Source organism: Anomalospiza imberbis, chromosome 4, assembly GCF_031753505.1.
Source record: "Anomalospiza imberbis isolate Cuckoo-Finch-1a 21T00152 chromosome 4, ASM3175350v1, whole genome shotgun sequence".
NCBI classification, from domain to species: Eukaryota; Metazoa; Chordata; class Aves; order Passeriformes; family Viduidae; genus Anomalospiza; species Anomalospiza imberbis.
This window is the reverse complement of record NC_089684.1, coordinates 1,267,245-1,286,949: the sequence shown is the minus strand read 5'-3', so window position 1 is coordinate 1,286,949 and position 19,705 is coordinate 1,267,245. Positions and strand designations below refer to the sequence as shown.

The following is a 19,705-nucleotide window of genomic DNA, read 5'->3' as shown; positions in this document are numbered from 1 at the left end:
CATGTCTTTCTTGTGTTGAGGATCCGAGAGCTGGATACAGTCACCCCTTGTCACTGGCCTTGATCTGGACATGGAGTCATTGACCACAACTCTCTGGCTGTGTCCATCCATGCAGTTAATTTTCCCTCCAATAGTCCACCATTTAAACCCGTGTCTCTCCAATGTGGCGAAAAGGGTCTTGTGTGGGACCCTGTCAGAAGCCTTACAGAAGTCTAGTTAGATGACATTGGTTGGTCTTAACCTTGTCAGCTGTTGCTCCATCATAGGAGGCCACCAGATTGGTCAGGCACGATTTGCCCTTAGCAAAGCTGTGCTGGCTGGCTCTGATCACCTGCTTGTGTTGTATGTGCCTTAAAATTGCTTCCACGACCTTTCCAGACGCAGAGATGAGACTCATTGTTCTTTGGTTCCCCGGATCTTCATTTCTCCCTTTTTTAAAAAGATAGGACTGATATTTCTGTTTTTCCAGTCAACGGGGTTTTTGTGTGACTGCCATGGCTTTTCACATATGATGGAGAGTGGCATGGCAACATCATCTCATCAGGTCCCATAGACTTGTGGCTATTCAGTTTCATCAAGTGGTCCCAAACCTGCTCTTCTTTTACAGTGGAAATACACTGAAATGTCCATCCCCTAGTGCTTCCCATGTTTTGTTTTGTCCTTTTCTCAGCTACCTCATTCATTTTCATTTTGTTACCACTTTGTGGTCTCCAAAATGATGTGCAGGACTTCTGGGGAAAGTGGTGGGTGGAGATAGGGAGGAGGAGCTTCTTGTTTGGTAATTTTTTACTTGGACTGCACTTCAGTGTTGTAGCTTAAAATTTTCCAACTGTCTCATTTTATGGAGATGTGAAGTCTCACTTCTTTCATTTTGAAGATGCTTTCCAGTGAAATACACTGCCTACTCCATTTTTCAGGCAGGCAAACAGTCCACTCTTCACAAGAGTTTTACAGAATAATTTAGCTGTGCATGAGTCACCCATGCTGGGAAATTTAGGAACCAGAAGCACTTCCACAGCTGCACAGATCATGGATTGTGCAATCAATTTGTAAAAAGTAAAGTGGTGACTAGCACTAAATATTTTTAGAAGTGTTTTACTTACATGCATTTCTGTGTGATATAGATAATTAAGTTTCAAATAAAATAGTGGCTTTCTAAAATACCTGCCATATGTTCTTGGGTGTTGCTGTTAGCAACTGTTGTCAATTAAAAAAAAATTATGTCCATTTGGTATACCTGCACAATTGTAAGTGTTACAAATAGCTACTGTTGATATAAATCATTCATCAAATTGTCTTAGTTTCAGATTAGTAATTTAGAGGAATATCCTTGTATAAGTATCTGTACTGAGGATCATCCTAAAACCATCCAAGTTCGTGCTAATTAACACGCTGTTTGATAAATAGGTTGACAACTAAACAACACATCAAGTATATATATTTACATTTTGCTTGAGAGTCCCATTGACTGTAAGGCTGAGTTCTGGTTTTGTTTTCATATCCAGAAGCTGATCTGTGAGTCTGGATCAGTATATAAGAATAAGTCGCATTCTGCCCAGAAGTTTAATTTCTCATGGATTGTCATGTGAGAGGCAGCAGCGCGTGGGAGAGTAAAGATGTTTCCTTTAAATATGATGCAGGCTTCTCAGGTAGTAACTACAGTGCTCATCTCTTTGAGCACAAATTTGAATCTTGTTTTTCCTAATTTTGGTCTCTGGTTGTGATTTAACACATGATGTATGTCAGCATGAAATGCCATTGTTACCAAAAGATGTCTAACCTGGTGATTTGCTGCTTCCCCTTCCTCTGTGCCAACACAGCTTTTGAGCAGTCATGTGGTGAAACAAATGTAGTTGATTTAGCTGAATGAAACAATATTTGGGTTAGTTTGGGGCTGGACCAGTTTTAGCATCTGTTGACTGATCACATATTAATGGTAGCTGAAGAGAGGGAATTTAATGTGGCCATGGAAATGAGTGGTCAGAGAAATGGTCAAAGGCTAACATTACACAAACTTCTGGCTTGATCAGGGAGATAGGTAAAAGTGCTTGTAGAGTGTGAAGTGCCTGGTCTCTGTAGCCATGTACTTACCTGTGTGGTCTGTGAGTATTGCTTTTGCTATCTTTCATGTGGTAATTCTTCATCTGTGGACAGATTCAGAGGAAGTACTTAGTCTTACTTCTTCCCCATTCTAGGTAAATACCCTGACCATGAGTTAGGAATAAATCTTTGTCTCCTATTTAGAGAAAACCAGCCAAAGAAAAGAGGGCAAAACAAAACAAGCAAAAAAAAAACCCCAAAAAACCAAAAAAAAACTAACAAAACCAAACTCCAACAAAACCACCTACAAAAATCCTTTGAGTTCATTTTGTTTAGTTGTCTGGCATTTTTTTTAGTTGTCTGGAACTGGTGTGCCAGTTCCCCTCTGACCCCTCCCATCACTTTTTCATGTGGGCATAAATAAGAGGCAGTAAGATTTTCTGGATGTGCTAGATAATTGTATCTTAAAGGAGTAAGTTGATGATATAAAATAATTTGATGTCCCTTAAAACTGATTTAAGACTCATAAACTATATCCTTTATGGACTTTAAAGGGCAAGGATGAAGCAGGGCAGCAATTAAGATTACAACCATGGACTTCAGGGATCTTCTTCAAAGAGTCCCATGGGAACAGGAGTCCAGGAGAGCTGGTTGATATTCAAGCATTACTTCTTTAAGGCAAGCACGACTCCTTTAAGGCTCAAGAACAGTAAGCAAGAAGTTGGACAAAGGGGGCAGGAGACCTGCATGAATGAATAAAAAACTGCTGTCATTTTTTGACTGTAACCAGGAAATACACAGGAAAAGAAAGCAGGGACAGACTGCTTGGAATCAATATAAAGTGCTTGTCAAAGTAGAAACGCAACAGGAAGGGCCAAGACCCACCTGGAATTGAATCTGATTGAGAATGTCAAGGACAACAAGAAGGACTTCTTCAAATACATAAATAACAAAAGAAAAACCTAAGATAATGAGGGCCTCTTAGTAAATGGAAAGGGACCCTGGTGACAGAGGATGCGGAAAAGGTGGAGACAGTGAATGACTTCTTTGCATTGGTCTTCACTGGCAAGACCTGCTCTCCAGAATATCTGACTCAGGAGACCAGGGTAAACTAATGTTGGAGGAAAGACTTTCCTTCAAGGAGGTCAAGGAGGATTGGGTCAGAGAACACGCAGGTAAACTATTTACAGGTCCATAGGCCCTGATGGATTACATCAGCAAGTGCTGAGAGAGCTGGTGGACACCATAATGAGGCTGCTCATGAGAGGTCAGGGCAATCAGGAGAAGTACCTGAGGACTGGAAGAAAGCAAATGTCACCCTGGTCTTCAGAAATGGCAAAAAAAGAGAACCCAGAGAACTAGTGGCCAGTCAACCTCATCTCAATCCCTGGAAAGGTGATGGAATGTCTCCTTCTGGAGGCCATCTCTATTCACGTGGGTAACAAGAAGGGGGTCAGGAGCACGGATTCACTGAGGGCAAATCATCCTTGGCCAACCTGATTGCCTTTTATGATGAAGCAACTACCTGGAGGGATGAGGGGAGAGCAGTGGATGTTGTTTAACCTTTTAAAAAGTTTGCTAAAAGTTTGACAGTTGAAGTGCTCATGTAATATGTAGGTTCATGGATTTCAGGAAGAGTAATTGAGACGGATAGCTGAGTGTTGTTGCAGTAATAATAACAATGATAAAGTCTCATTTTCTAAACTTAAGCCTGCATTTATATCAACACCAAACAGAAATTTTGCATGGAATAAGAATTTCCTTGGTGTTATCTTGCTTTCAATGTGTAATAATTATGTCTGTTGAAATTGATAGTTAATTTTCTCCAGGACAGTTTTCAAAAAGTAGTTGACATTCTGTATGTGGTATTCTTTCCTTTTATTATTGGGGTATAGGAAAGCCAATGTTTGACTCTTTAGTCTGTCTCATTTCTTGGTGAATTACCATGTTTATTTTCCAGTATAGGAATTAAATGTTTTATAAATTTTTCTTCTTTGGTTTGGTTTGTTAGGATTCTTCTTAGTATTTTTGCTTTGATGAAAATGTGAAATAACATTTTAGAAAAATTGATTGTTAAACTAACATTTGTGTTGGATATAAAACATCTAAAATTTATAATGCTCATTTTCATAAATATGCACATTTTAAATTATATTAATTATATCAAAGTGTTTTTAACTCCAGGATAGATATCTTGGTAGTGTATTTCCAAGGTTTTTCTTTAAATTTCTTTTAATATTGAGAAATCATCAACTGAAGATTTTTTTATTGTCTGATAACTTTATTCTGTAGAAAAACAATTATTTGTATGTTGTAAATAATTTTATGGGATAGTTATCATATTCAGTAGGAATTTAAACTCCAGAATGTGTGTGTGGAATTTTTTCACTTTTTGAACTTCTGGAAAAAACTTGTCAATTGACTGCCTTCTCAGTTCCATCTAAGAGGCTGGAAGAAGGAAGCTTGATTTTATTTGTTCATTGTGAATTGTACCAAGTTTATGTGGCTCATGTTAGAAAATAGCAGACTGCAGATTTTAGCCCATCTATAGCACTTTTTTCCTCAGCACAGTGAGCTTTAATTTCGGATCTGTTCTTCAGCTGGCTAGCTGACTACAGGTTGTATCTTCCCAACATTCTGTTAAAGGAAATGGAGATTCACACAGGGATGTGAAAGTTTTCCTTTTTGAATTGTAACACTAACAGGTTGGTAATTAGCTTCTCTTGACCTAAATGCCTGTTGTGAAGTGCTAGTTTTGGGTTAAGCACCATTTAAAGAGACAGTTGGTATACTTTTAAGCCAGGCTTGATTATGAAATGTATATTGTATTTTAGATGTGGAAACCCAACACATACTCCAGTCTAACCCAGGGTACTGTGTTATAGAACCAGGAGTGGGAGATGTAGCTGAGATGTTCCTGCTCTTTATGGAGGGGTACTGTTTCTTAGCTGTGCCAATTTTCAAAGACAGATGTAGCCACACTTTTAAAATTCATTCTTTATTATTTTGTTCTTATTAAAACTGTGTGATATGTGTGTTCTTTTAAACACATAGTTTCACAAATCTGCTTCAGTGTGTGGCCAAAGCTAAAGGGGTGTGCACCTTCAGTGAGAGCCAAGGAAGGGTGGGGCCTTAAAAAAAGGGGAGCAAGTGGAATCATAACATGTAGCCATGTCTTTTTTTGTACAGACTAGTTGCATATGATTTGCAAACATTATTTCTGCCACTCACTCTTACACCTTTGTTACTGAAGGAAGGGAGTCTCGTGTAAGGAGCTGTACACAAATGACTGAGAAAATATTTTAAATGAGACTACAGAAGAATAACAGCTGGTTCTGATGGCTAGGTTATTAAATTCTGCCTTTCAAATTTATCTTAAAAACTTGGATTTTTTACTATTTCTTACTGTCCTTTTTGTTTTTCTGATTTGGGGAGCTTGTTTATTGACAACTCTGAAAATTTGTATCACTTCCTTTTAGTATCTTTGTTAGTAATTTTATGGAGGCACATAAACAACACTTCAGGTGTTTAGAAGTGTAGTTTGTTGGAATCTTGGAAGGCGAAGGTAATACAGGCAGCTTGGAAAGGGATGCAGGGGAAAAAAGCTTCGCAAGTGCTTCAGCACCCCACAGCCAAGGACCAATTATTAGACACCTAGCAACCTGCTGAGTGCTTTCCTGGTCACCCCCAGGGAGCTGGAGGGAAGCCAGGCTCAGGCCAAGAGCCCAGATTACTAGAGAATTCCTGATGAGGTGGCAGGTCTGAGGATGTTTTGAGAAGTCAGTTTGGTGAGTCAGAGACCTGATCAGTGGGGTACATGGGCAAGTGTGGGCCAGGTTCAAATGTATCATAAAATAGTTTAGGTTGGAAGGCACTGTAAAGATCATCTGGTTTCAATGTTTCCCTTTTTCCAGTCACCTGGAACTTAGTTTGATTGCCATTACTTTTCAAATATCATGGAGAATGGCTGTGCAAATACATCAGCCAGTTCCCTCATGACTCCGGGATGCGTCTTATCAGGTGTCATGGACTTAACCTACAATCAGGTTCCTCAGGTGGTAATGAATCTGATCTTCCCTTGCAGTAGAAGAGACTGTGTTCCTCTAGTTTCTGTCTTGCAGTCCATCCATTTAAGAAGTGTGGGAAGAGAGGCTGCAAGCCAAGACTGAAGCAAAAAAGTTGTTGAGTACCTTAGCCTTCTCCTCATCTGTTATTACCAGTTTACCAGCCTTATTTAGTGGGTGTGTACACCTTCTTTGACCTTCCTTTCCTAGTTAATATACCTGTAGATAGATGTTCATGTTATTCTTTGCATCCCTTGTCAAGTTCAGCTTCAGCTTTGCCATGGCCTTCCTCATCCCATTCCTTCACAACTGGGCTGCATCCCTCTAGTCTTCCTGGGATGCCTCTCCTGGAACAGAGTAGAGGGATGCATTTATGCCTTGCCCTTTAGTTTGACCAGCAGTCCCTTCTTGTCCTTGCTAGACTCTTGTGTTCCTTGCCTGGTTTCTTGTGCCTGGAGATCATTAGCTCTTGTGCTCTCTGGAGGACATCCTTACAGATCTGCCAGCTCGGTTGCTCTCCCTTGTCCCTGAGGGCAGTTTCCCTGGGGTTGGTATTGGCTATCTCCAGAGGTCTGACTTTACTGCTCAACTGATTCGCATCCCTCAGGACTGCAAACTCCACCAGTGTGTATTCACTGTAGCCCAGGTGAAGGTCTGAGGCTTATTAGAGCTTTCTTGCATGCATCTTCACTGCAGTCTGGGCTAAGATTAGGGAGCTGCACTGTACCAGAAGGGAGCTGTGTTGAGTAAGGGGAAAGAGATACTGACTGCGGAGAAGGGTAGAAGAGTGGCTGCAGAACAGCTGGTCAAGCAGAGATCAGCTCAGATGATCTGGAGCAAAGGAGTGTTTTCTTTTTCTGTGAGCTAGAGAGATGGAAATTGCAAACTGTGGTCAGTCCCAAGTCCTAGAGAAATCTCTGTCTTGATGGTGGGACAGTCTAATATGTGAAGCATGCAGGAGAGAATTGCTTTTTCCTGTCATCCTCATAATTCATTTTTCTATAAAGATACTCTTTGCAGTGACTCTTGAACATATTTGAGCAGCTTGTTTAGGTCCATTACCTTGTCAGGGAGTAGACCAGGGCACATTTGTGTGACAAACCATTTCTAAGAACTTAACCTCTCTTCACCTCTGTTGTCATGTTTTCTGCTACTCAAGGTGATCTGTAGCCTCTTCTAGCTGCTGTGGACTGTATATGATGGTACACAAATAGTATGCACTCTTTCAACTGTCATTATAACTCAGCTAAATTGGTGATATCACTAACTACTACCATTACAGGCCTTTTAACAGGCATTTAATCTCTCCTGTAGACTGCTTGGACTTCCCCTCTTACCAAAAAGGCTTCAGTAGCAGACATGAGTCTGCCATTCAGGTAATGGCAACCCACACCACCAGTCTTCTTCTGTTCTACTGCACTTTCTCCACTATATATCCTTGAGTACTCCTCGTAAAGGTAATGGACCTAAGGAAGCTGCTCATCCACAGCAGACTACTCATGGCCACTCAAAATTTTCCTATTAAAAGCCATCTGGGATCCATCCATGCTAGAAGCAGCCCTCTCATTGTTTGTCCTCTGAAGCACTGGAAGATGAACACCTGCTGCTATAGCATGTTTTATCCCAGAAAATGACATTTCTAGGATGTGTCATCTCTCCTGTGCAAGCACGGACCAAAAACTGATTTGTTGGTGTGATAGAGGAAAGCTTGCAATATGTGACTATTCCCAGCTGCGGGAATAACCTATTCAGCTGCAAAGTTTGAGCAGAGCTCCTTGAAGTTCCTTTTAGCCCTGTCTTTTGATTTTTTTTCCAATTGCCCCTTTTTTTTGAGGTAAAAAAGGAGACATGTCAGTTTTAAAATCATAGTATTTTCACAGACAGCCTTTGATTAGCAAGAAGAGGTTAATCAGTCATTACCCTAATTTGCTTTCTGCTGGTGTATATACCATTGCAAGCAAAGGAGCAACTGCCTTGAAACCTGCTTGCTCATTCTATTAGACCAAACTATATTTGATTAGAGGGCAAATGCCTATGGTTTACCTGTCTGAAAATCTCTTGCTCTGCAAAATGCTGTGGTTCCTGGAGAGAAACTAAACCAGAGAAAATTCTTCTTCTCCTCCCTCTACTCCACCTCCAAAAAAGAGAAAGGTAAAGAGAAAAATGGCTGAGCTGGAGGTAATCCAATGAAGCAAAAAGCAAAATGGAAAATATGAGTGATAGTGATGTGCTATTCTGGGCAGGAGATAATGGCTGGATCTCTGCTTGCTCTAATTAGGGTATAATGTCCTAGTAGAGTAAAACCCCAGAAATTCATTATCCAAATGATCAGAAGCTCATTGAAAGGAGTATCAGGAAGGTTTGTAATTATCTTCAGAATCTCTATAAGGAACAGGGCTTCTGATGCTGTGCTTACATTGGGAGTCAGGTTCTGCTCAGCTGTTTGCTCAGTGTGATGTTTCTGCTCTTGGTCTTTCTTACCCTGGTGGGTGACTAGTGTTAAGAGCTCTGCAGGGCACTGGGTGCTGTGGCTTTGATTCTTTAAACAAGGTCTTCTCTACAGCTAATCCTCAATGATTTTAATAGCTAGTTTGCTCCCCTGGCAAAATTGGATTATAGCACAGAAATCAGGTTGTATTAAAGAAATCCATCAGTTTCTGTTTGAAGAAACTGTCAGGTTGGAAAATGGTATTGCTTCATATGTTTTTCCTGTTTGAAATTATTTCTTTTAATAATGCAAGCCACCTCACATTATTTCTCAGGGTGGTAATCTGCAAAATCATGTGTAAGTATTATTTATATGCCATGACATAAATTTTACATAAATAAAGGCTTTTTTAGAAAAATATTTTTTACAGTATAAGAGCAATACTTATTCTTCCTCAAAAATATTTTTCAGTGTTACCATTACAGTGAAGTCCTGGAGACATAGGGATTTCAGTTACTGGCTCTATACAAAATGAAATACAGGCAATACATGCACCGCTCTCCCACTCATTTTTCAGTCCAGTCCTGACAGAACATCTGTCATTAGCAAGACTGTACTGTAATTTAATAGTTTGTTCAATCTTTGAATTTGTTTTCAATCTTTAATATTACCAATGTGCTTTCCAATACTGATAATAAAATTGGACTGAAGGTACTGAAATTCTTTCAGTCTAAAAAAATTGAATTTTTTATCAGATGGTGGGAACTTTATTACCTTAGCTTGTATTATGACTTTTTACCCTGTAACTTACTCAGAACCTTTTTTATTTGGCCAAACAATGACTTGGGACACACAATAAGCTACTGCCTTTCCATGAGTGATAAGTCAGCATAGTGCAGAATTTGCAGTATTGCTTGTTTTTGTAATTTTTCTAAAGATTGAGCAATTTTGTGTAGTAATGGTTTGCACATCCAGGGCAGTAGCCAATATTTTTGCTTGAGGACCTCAGCTTCCTTTAAGATAGTAAGTTTCTTGCCACCTTGGTTAGAGAAAAGTTGGAAAACATGCCTAAATGTGTTCAAAACACAAAATGTCAAGCGACAGACACACATAATTTACTTTTTAAAAAAACTATTGAGTTGTGGAGACAGAACGATGACCTTTGGACACTTGTGGCTGCCAGTGCTGGCATGTAGGCGTTTAAACCTTTCTGCTGGCTTTCACACACATGCCATTTCTACTGAGTTAGAGATCCGTGTGGTTTTGGCAACAAAAGCTTTTCCACTGTGATTAACTTCTCTTTTGGTCTGACTTAAACTTGCTTGTGTTCTTTTATGATATATGCATATTCCTTTCCTGCTCTTCTTAAAATCCCTTTTTGAGATATGTGTAAGAGCTCCCTTTTTTGACATTATAAAAGATGGTTCTGTGGTTAAGACCTGTAGTGTTTATCTTAAGTGTGTATTTGTGATTTAATAGAAATGGACCTCTACATACTGCAGAGAGGAGGTCTAAAATTTTCATCATTAGAAGAGGTCTAAAATTTTCATCATTAACAGAACTCTGTTAGGGTGAGAGCTGGCAAAGTCGTTCCACTCCAAGCAGCTTAAAAACACTGGTTTCATGTTGCAGACTTCCACGGAACTCTTTGTCATTATTAATGTTTGCCCTTGTCAAATGGAACAAAACAGAATAGGAGAGGAGGCTGTAAACACCTAAAAAAGTAGGTCAATGGGCCAGCAGATTATTTGGCCAGACAAGAATGAGTGGCTTCATTGAATCACGCTGTAATCCTTTTTCTCCTGTTGGCAGATTGTTCTGCTATGCTTTAACTTTCTATGTTAATGTTTGCATCTGTATTTTAACCACTTGAGAACCTCTTTTAGGTGCAGGAGAAGGCACTCTAACTTTTCAAATCAAATAAGTGATAATTCTGGTGTTTTTTCCATAAAAGTCATCAATGAATTTACAAGTAGCAAAACCTTTATTTATAGGTCCCAGCTTCCTTTTTAGACTTTAATAGAATTTAAAATAACATTTTTCAGAAATGGAAGAAGTACATGTTATAGTGAATTTGTTTTATTTTAAGAACAGTAAGCAAGGCAGATAGAAACAGTGATGAGGGAAAAAACCTGATTTCATGTAGCTTAAAAATGTGGAAAGCGGCATGGTTCAAGGGAAGTAACTATGAATGAAATGTAATGGTATAAAGAGACTGGAAGTAGGCAATCACCTGTGTCAGTGCTGAGTTCCTGTTTAGAAGAAGTGCAGTTGTGAAGCAAGTTTGTGATACATTCTAGGAATTGATTTTGAAGTAGGTTTTGAAATACAGAGTTAATGGCTATGTTTGAGGGAGAAGCAACGGGAAACTTTGCGAGTTGTCAACAGCAGCAGCATTCTGCACATGCTGAGAATAACAATTTTGGAGACTTGGAGAGGAGAAGATGTAACAAAGAAAGCCAGAAGAGACCCTAATAAGAACTTATGTGAGTGAAAAGATGTTTAAACAACAGTGTATAATTACACTTTGAATGTAGTAAGTGGATATGAAGACGTAGATGATACGAGTGATACCAAATTCGAAAGTGAATAGGACATCAAGGCTAAAGATAGGCAGAAAGTGATAGCTTAAAGCCAAGGTAAAACCGTGTCAGAATATCCTGCTTATCAAGAAGAACTTTAAAGCAGTGTCAATTCAGATAGTAAAATACTTGAGCTATTTTTGATAAGGAGAATATTGCATTTAGAAATTACTCTCATTAAAACAAATGCTTGTCTTTATTAAAAAATGAAGTAGTTAATTTTTAAAGCTCTCCACTGTTATTTTTTGACAGTTTGGAATTTATTTTCTGCGGAAGAGGATACCTCTAACTCCACATTGTTCTTCACAGGAACCAGGTTTTGTCCCTAAACCTCATACTTCAGCAAGTCCCAAAGTGTAAAAGGTAAACCTGTGTTCTTATAATTGATAAGGAGCCATTCCCATGGCTTTCATTTATCAACAGTGACAGGCTGAGTAGCATTGTTAAGTAGTGTCTTTTGCTCTCCAGAACATGACTGAATTTGAATCTTAGAAAATAGACAGTCCTTTATTTACCTAGTGTTCACTTTCAACTTGACTGGTTTTGGTGGCATTATCTCTGCAGTCTTATCCTTGGCATGTATAAGCACTGAGAGTGTTCAGTGTCTTGCAAATTTGGATGCAAAGACAGAAGGTTCAGACGTTGAAAGATGAGAAACCAGCGTGCTACAGGTGCATTTCCTGTACTTTTCAGTACTTTAAACGACTTGTCTTAGATACCAGGTCTAGGTTGCCGGTTCTAACATAGGATTTGTATATTGTAATGAATGATTTTGTTGATTTCTGGGAATTGAGTGCTCTGTTAAAGTGAAAAATACTTTTAAATTCTGATTCTGCATAATGAGTATGTCAGTTATGTCACAAGTAAAAGTTTTCTGTATTTAGCTGTACAAGTGCTTTTCTTTTGCAGATTAGGGAAAGTGTATAATTTGTCTTACAGAATTTCATATTGCTCTTGATCCCTATAATTTTAGAATACCATTTTTGTGTAAAAATTAACACAGGTCTAGAAGTGTAATTAGTGCATAGCTCTATTAGTGCTTATCATGTAAGCTAAATGAAAACAAGTTTATAGCTTCTGTATTGATTGTAAACTTAGTTCCATGCCAGTTATGATAGTTAGCTTTTACTGCTGAGCAACCTGTCTCTTGCTGGGCAGTTTTGACAAAAATTCAAACAGATAACTTCCTCGTGATTTATTTTTCTTGTGCCATTTATGGCTGGTTTTCAAATGGCGTAACTGTGGCCAACTCATTCGAGGAATTTAATTTGTCAGTATGGCCAATGCAGTTGTTATTTTGAAGAACTGGAGGGAAGAAATGGTTTGCTGCCCATGTGTCTTCATAGCAGTAGATTTTGGAGGGTGAAGGCAAGGCAAAGGTGGTCTGTACTAATTGAAGAAGTGAGGCGTTTGGGCAGAAACACCAGCACGCCTTGTCATGTGCCTTGAGAGAGGTTCTGCTGCAGCCCAGCTCTCCTATTTGCTTTCCTGCTGCACTCAGGTTATGAAATTTTGTGGTGAAAAATGCTATATTTGTGAAGGAAACCCACACAGTATGTGGCTGTTGTAGATGCAGAGACAGTTTGGTTGAATCACAAGCTTTCTTCCTCAGTTCCCTCATCAGGCATTTGCTGCTGTATTTCTTGTATTGTGCTATTAACACCACAAGTTCCACTGGTTTTAGTACTCTCAGAAACAAATAAATATTTTTCAGAAAATATTGAGTCACTAAATGGACTAATATCATCCTCTTTGAAAGAAATAGCCTTTTTACTATTAAGTTTGTAGCCTACTAAAAATTCCTGAAGGTCAGCAAGTTCAGCTCATACAAAACTTGCCGCATGTAGTTATTCCCTAATCACTGTCAATGTTATAATCCTGCTGTTCCATTTGAGCAACCTCTGAAAACTGACTTTTTATATGAAAGAAACAGGTTTAATTCTATTGTTTTTTGTTTGAATTTAGCCTTTTCATAGCCTGTGTTATATTCCTTCTCTCACTATTAATATTTCTTTCACATTCTTAACTCAAAGTCAAATGCACATCTGGAAAACCAAAAACTTCCTGTCATGAGTAAGTGACTGCTTTAAGAAATGGTCAGATTAAATTTCTCACAGTACAGAGATCATATTCTAATTGGTGTCTTCTTGTTATCTTTTCATGTGTCTATGATAACGGTGTGCTCAAGGAAAAGTACAGTAAGAATAAATTATAGTTGTAGAGTACTATATCCCAAGTGCACTGTTTGCACTGTTTCTAAATAGAATGTACTGCTAAGTACATTTATTTAACAGTATTTAACATCTGTTCTGCCTTCAAACTTATGAGGGTTCTTTAGGAAAAAGTTAAAATAAAAATTAAAAGCTGTATCTGAATTCAGAGTCATAAAAAGGTTTGTACTGGTTTAGTACAGACTTATTTACTGTAGCCTTTAATAATGTTCTCTTGAACTCTGTCATGTAAAATGAGATATTAAGGCCCAGGTTATGCTGGAAATGGAGACTGCTTTAGAGAAGGTAGGAGGGCAGAGCAGAAGGTTGGAAGAGAGGGGAGGATTAGGAGCGAATGAAAATGTCAGTATGCTCTAACAAAGAACTTATTTTTTTTCTCTCAGTCACATTTTGATATTTTTTCTTCTCTTATAGGCAAGCGTACAAATGTCTACCACAAGACTAAAGTGTGATATGTTATGTTTTTTACCATAAGCACCCATAAAATGAGCTCCATTGCAGACAGGTATGTTAATAGATATGGGAGAATTTTGGGAGAATTACTGTTCAGTTCTTTCTTTAATAGTCTTTTTTGTACTGTTAATAACATTCAGATGTTAACTTATGCAAAAATTAAAGAGTGAGGTTTTGGTTATTTTTGACAAAGTTAATTTGGTAGTTGTTAGATGTGTCATTTTGTAGTCACTGGAAATAGTGATTTCAATTGCTTGAGGTTAATCTTAAAATGCATTACTTGTTTTCAGCCATGGAACAACATCTGTGCAAGTTGAGCTGATTTTTAATGTTTACTTGAACTTTTAATTTTTTTAATAGTTCAGTTTTTGATTAAGAAAAGCAAATACATTTAAATGATTAGAGTTGCTGTGGATGATAGTAAAGTGACCTGTTAACCTATTTCAAGGGAAAAGTAATAGCTGAGGTGTGTTTTCTACTTGATTCCTTGAGCTCCGCTCTCTTAGCAGCTTAGGTGAACATCTGTATTTAATATCTTGTATATTACCATTTTGGGGAAATGAAACTTGCATCTAATTTGTGTCAAGTTAAGCATAATTAAAGAAAAAGAAAAAAAGCAGAAGGTAAAACTTCTATAATGTTTATCGAACTTGTCAGTTCTTCTAGTGAAATTTTGTGGCACTGAAAGTTCAGCCTTTTAAATATATTAATTGCTTCTAAAAGCTTGATGTTTATGTAGTAGCATACAAAATACTAACTTCCTATCATCGCTGCTTATCATAATGTGCAGTACCATTGCCTGTACAGTACACTTGGTTTATAAATCAGAGAGGTGAGGTAAGCATTTTAGAAAGGTTACTTGGCTTAAGGGAAGGAAATATTAGGATAACAAATTCCAGGATAGACACACAGAGGTCAGTGTGGACAGCACTAAATAGACTGAAAGCAGGGAGAAGTTAGAGAAATAACATGTGAAAGTCCATTATACAGCAGTTTTGGAAAACAGAACAGTTTTGACTTGACTTTCAAAGCAAAAGGAAGTGAAACAAAGGAATTATATTAAGGATGCTGAGGCATCTTCAAAGGAAAACACATTCTTATTTTGGTATTTTAACATTTCTTTAGCAGTAGATGGATAGTTGTCAAGCTAAGAAAATTATGTGACACTTACTGACGAAGCAAATATGATAAATAGTTGCTGTATAACATTGATATTAATTGGGTATTTATGAAATTACATATGTGGATGAAGTATAGCATATTCCTAGATCTCTTCCACCAATAGTATTTCAGAATTTAAGAAAAATACATTTTCAGTAATTGGAATAGAAACTGCCAGTAAGTAAAAATAAATTCCATATTCCATAAAGTCCTCTCCCGTGTTTTGAAAAGGGTAAGGTAATGCAAGTAATCAAGAAGATAGAAAACCAGATTTAAACATTGTTCAGTTAAGTGTTTATATAGGGCTGTAAGTTCTTTTGAGAAACAGTCCAAGAATCCTTTGAGTTGTGTCAGAAATAGAATGGGTTTTTTTTGCTTTTTCTTTAGTAAGTGCAAGCAGAACATAGAAGACTTAGCTTCAGGTTACTGATGATAGTCCTTGTGAGACATCACAGTAAAACAGTTGCTTTCTTGATACAATGGAGATGACTGTGGTGAATAGTCAACCCTTTCCCCTTCCTCCTTCTTTGTGATTGGACTTAAAAGGAGAGGAGTTTCCACTGCAACATTTATTTCTTTTTGTTTCTTTCAGAAATGACGGAAGCATTTTTGATGGGCTGGTGGAAGAAGATGACAAAGATAAAGCAAAAAGGTAAATTTCAAAGTTGCTTAAAGCTAAGAAATGTCCTATACTTGTATGCTTTAACTTATCAGTGTGATTTCTAAACAATAAAAAGGTTACTCTTACAAATAAATGTATTACTCAACAGCATTTCTTCTACTGTGATTTTTCACATGTATTGTGTATTTATAGTTGTGGTTCAGTTATTTGTGTTTTGTAAAAGGGTTTTTGTAAAAAGGATTTTATTCCACAGGCTTTGCTGCACTGTTCCTTGAGGAGGAAGCCATTCTTCAAAAATGTTGTCTGAGATAGGGAGTAGGTGTTTTTGTGACAGTTATCACAGCAGAAATTCTTAAGGATCTGTTTGCTTAAGAACTTGGCAGTAATATGCAGCTTGTAAGAAAGTCTCATAGTTTTTATAAAACATTTTCTAATTTGCTTTTCAGAGTTTCTAGAAACAAGTCCGAAAAGAAACGTCGAGATCAGTTTAATGTACTTATCAAAGAGTTGGGTTCCATGCTTCCAGGTAATGCTCGGAAGATGGATAAATCCACTGTACTGCAGAAGAGCATTGACTTTTTACGGAAGCACAAAGGTAACAGTAGATGTTATTTATAAATTCTTAGTTTTTTAAGTAATACTCAATTATTACATACAATATTTTAAAATCTGCAACTTCTTTAAGGAATTTGTCAAAAAGATGTGAAGTGCTTCTGGAGAAGGATATTTTAAAGATCATCTAGGTAGCAGAGGTATAACTGTGTTTCTGCTAATACTTAATAAAAACCAGTACTCTTTGTTTTGTCCCAGAGTTGTCAATGAAATCTGTTTCACAAACAGAAGATTTGTTTTTGAAGTAACCTCAAATTTTTTTGTTCTGGACAGACGTTGGTGCAAGTTGTTAGTTTTGCTTCATAGGAATACTGCTGATCCATTTCAGTGGGAGTACTTGCTGGAAATACTTATTTGGTTATTTAGATAAGCCTGAATTGAATAGTTGATTAGTCTCTCTGGGTTCTACATGAGGCAAGATAAATCACTGAAAAGCTAGTCCAAGAAAAGTTATTGCCCCTTCTTGTCATGTCAAATGCCTACACAACTGGCTGCTTAAACAAAGATGACAAGGCAATAGGACATTGTGGATTCCAGCAATGTTTCTGGATTGGTTGCTTGACAAGAAAAAGTGAAATACAGGGGCATAGAGACCAGGAGTATGGGCATTTTGGCTTTTTTTTTTTCCTTTTACCTGGGAAAAAAATGCCAGAAAAATCTTTAAGTACTTTTACCTAAACTTATAGAATGGATGTATGTACATGGATGTACAAGCCACTGAGAGTGTGTGTGTTGTTCTTTAAAGGTCATGTGAAATGTCAAAACGATCAATATCCTTGAACATCCTTGCTATGCTTTGTTCCTCTGGCTGTTGGCATCAGCTGATGGTGGGGTTATACCCAGATATGTTGTACTGAAGTTTGTTATTTCTGTAATGAAAAATAGTCCACCAAGTGTATGCTTGTTTATGGCTGTTAGATATTACATATATATATATATATATAAAAAAATCACTGTTCCTTCTCCTACACTTGTTCTTAATATGGCACCTTGTGGTTCACACTGCCAAAAATAAGATGAAAACTGAAGAAAATCGACTCTTTTGCTAATTAAATAATTTCCTTGGGTAATTTCTTGGCATACTAACTAGAAAGCAGTAGTGTCAAAAGAAGTAACTATAAGGCTCTAAAAGAAGTAAAGCTATTAAGTGGATGAATAATTATGAAATTATCAATAATATGTGTGTCAGTTTAAGGTAGGAGAAGATTTTCCATGCCCTAGCACGTCTCTTCCATTAGTGTTATGTTTCCAGTAACACCAAGTGTGTACTGAATATTGCTATTAAAATTGTAAACATAACTCAAATGAGAAGGGAGGGGAATATAATTCATATGAGAATTCATAGGTTTGAGGCTTTTCTTTCCAATTAAATATTGATTATGCTGTTTTAATTTTCTGAGATACACATGTCTCATAACAAAAAGAAAAGCAGTATGAAGGCTCCTCTTCTGTAAAATTCAGTTCTTTAGGTTATAAGGCCTTTGTGAAAATCTGTTCTGTTTAAAAATTATTTTGTCTTGGTGATTCCTGACACAAAATGTAGAATGCTGAACAAATGTGTGTCAGCCAGCCAGCAGCACCAGTCATACTATTTTTTTCTTCAAAGTGCTGTCTGAGATTTGATTTTTAATAAAGGGGCAAAAAGCAGCTCTGGAGATGGCTGCCTTTTAAGGCATGGCACTTGTGTCCTTCACTTGGTGTGACAGAATGCAGCTCTGTGTGACTGCACATATCATATTAAACTCCCTAAAGCTCTGGCTGCCAGTCCTTACTAGCATCGCTGTGCAGTGTTTTACATTAAAATGTTTTTGGACAAAATGTTGGCAAAGTTCAGAAGAATATTTTATCTTCTGAAGTGCTTGGATATGTTACAATAAAGCTGAACAACCTAGCAATAAATGGATTGTTCAGCACTGAGTATCTATTTTATGGTTGAAATGCTACTGTGTGCAGCCACCAGGATTTAACTGCATTGCTTGTGGTTCTTTCTGGACTATCTCCACATTATCCAAGCTAGGTACTCTGGCACCAGCTCCAGATGAACTATCTGAATTGGTTGTTGGCCAATGTGGATTCTGTTTCTCACTGGGAAAATACAGGAGGCTAAACACACTGAAGTTATATCAGTGGGAACTACTCTTTGACTAATACTGCCTGTCATCTTTCTTTGAATTTGTAAACAAGAATTTTTTTTTTTAATTAGTAAATACTGAGGAATTTAGCTGCAGGTAGAATAATTGCAGGTAGTAGACTGATACTCCTACAACCCACAGAGAAATGGTACAGATCTTGGCTTGGCTAGCAATTTCTTTTGAGAATTCTCAGTGCTGGTGTAGAGTTACTTCAGCTACAAAACTTGAAGACTAAAGTTTAATGTGCAAGTTTGGTTATGCTCTCTATGTTATCTAGCTCAGGAATGTGACCTTACTGTCATTTTTCTATGAGTGCAACCTTCTGACAGAATTTCTAGGCATTTCTCTGAAGATACAAAGTGAAACAGGTTCTTTCTGTTGCTCCGGCTCTGTTTGCCTTTATCATACTTGCTCTAATGATGGAAAATGTAAAACAGCACCTATACTTGTGGTATTTCAGAATGGTTTGTTAAAGGCATGAACTTCAGCTTTTATTTAGCATAAATCCATTCTAGTGCAAAAGACAGTCTTTTTAATTCTGAAGTAGGATGGTTATAAGGGCCAGAATGAGCCAATGAATCAGACGTTTCCAGTTTAAAGTGAAGATTATCTGTGTTCTGTGGAATGAATGCACTAAGTTCCTGGAATTTTGCCTCCACTTTGGTGGCAGAGCTTTTCATTTTTGTGTTCTTTGACTTGCCCTTCAGTGTTCAGTATCATTGTGCTGAATGAAAAGCTACATTTGGGGTTATACTTAGGTTTTCTTTGTTCTGCAGCCCACTCTTTCTGCTTTGTGCTGCCATTTCAAAACAGATTGTAAGAGCCTGATTAATTTATATGTTTTGTGAGATCTGACAATTGGAAAGTCTTATTTGTTGTTTTTTTCACCTCTTCTTGCAGCTTTCCACTTTTGGCCAGTTTCTTGCATGACGTTGCTGTTGTTTGCTGTTCTTTTAGTTAAGTCTAAAACTCTTTTGTAAAGTTTTTCCCCTTCAGTGTGGTAAACAAAATTACAAACTGCTCCAGCCCTTTGCATATTTTAACTAAATTCCAGGTTTTCTGGCTCTTTAAACCATCTGAACTAAAACTCTAGCTTACGATCTTTGTGAAGATTTGTCCTTTAAAAATAAAAAGCCTTAAAGAATTGGTTTGGTTCTTTTGATTGGTCTAAATACTTGATTACTTGTCCAAGACTGTTCTTAAAACCAGTGCTTCTGTGATGCCCTTGTTATTCATCAAAACTGAAGAGCTAGGAGGTCTTAGTTCTTGTTGTTTCAGTTATCAGTTGATAAGGAAGCATCACTTTCAGAACCCAGGGTCGGGCTTTGCTTAGCAGCTGTTGATTCTCTCGCCTGTATATGGAAGTTAATCTGTGTAGTT

General features: G+C 37.5%; 2 protein-coding genes across 7 annotated transcripts in view; one reads left to right on the top strand and one right to left on the bottom strand.

Annotated features, from left to right (window-relative positions):
- EXOC1 (exocyst complex component 1) overlaps positions 1 to 19,705 on the bottom strand; it is a 204,396-nt gene that overhangs the window by 131,485 nt on the left and 53,206 nt on the right. The window lies entirely within an intron of this gene.
- CLOCK (clock circadian regulator) overlaps positions 1 to 19,705 on the top strand; it is a 60,499-nt gene that overhangs the window by 17,618 nt on the left and 23,176 nt on the right. For all 6 annotated transcript variants that reach the window (XM_068186749.1, XM_068186752.1, XM_068186747.1 and 3 more), the window contains 4 exons: positions 11,367 to 11,477; positions 13,760 to 13,850; positions 15,552 to 15,611; positions 16,028 to 16,176. In XM_068186749.1, coding sequence (XP_068042850.1) covers positions 13,804 to 13,850; positions 15,552 to 15,611; positions 16,028 to 16,176 — 256 coding nt within the window. In that variant the 5' untranslated portion in view covers positions 11,367 to 11,477; positions 13,760 to 13,803. The remainder of the gene's footprint in view (positions 1 to 11,366; positions 11,478 to 13,759; positions 13,851 to 15,551; positions 15,612 to 16,027; positions 16,177 to 19,705) is intronic.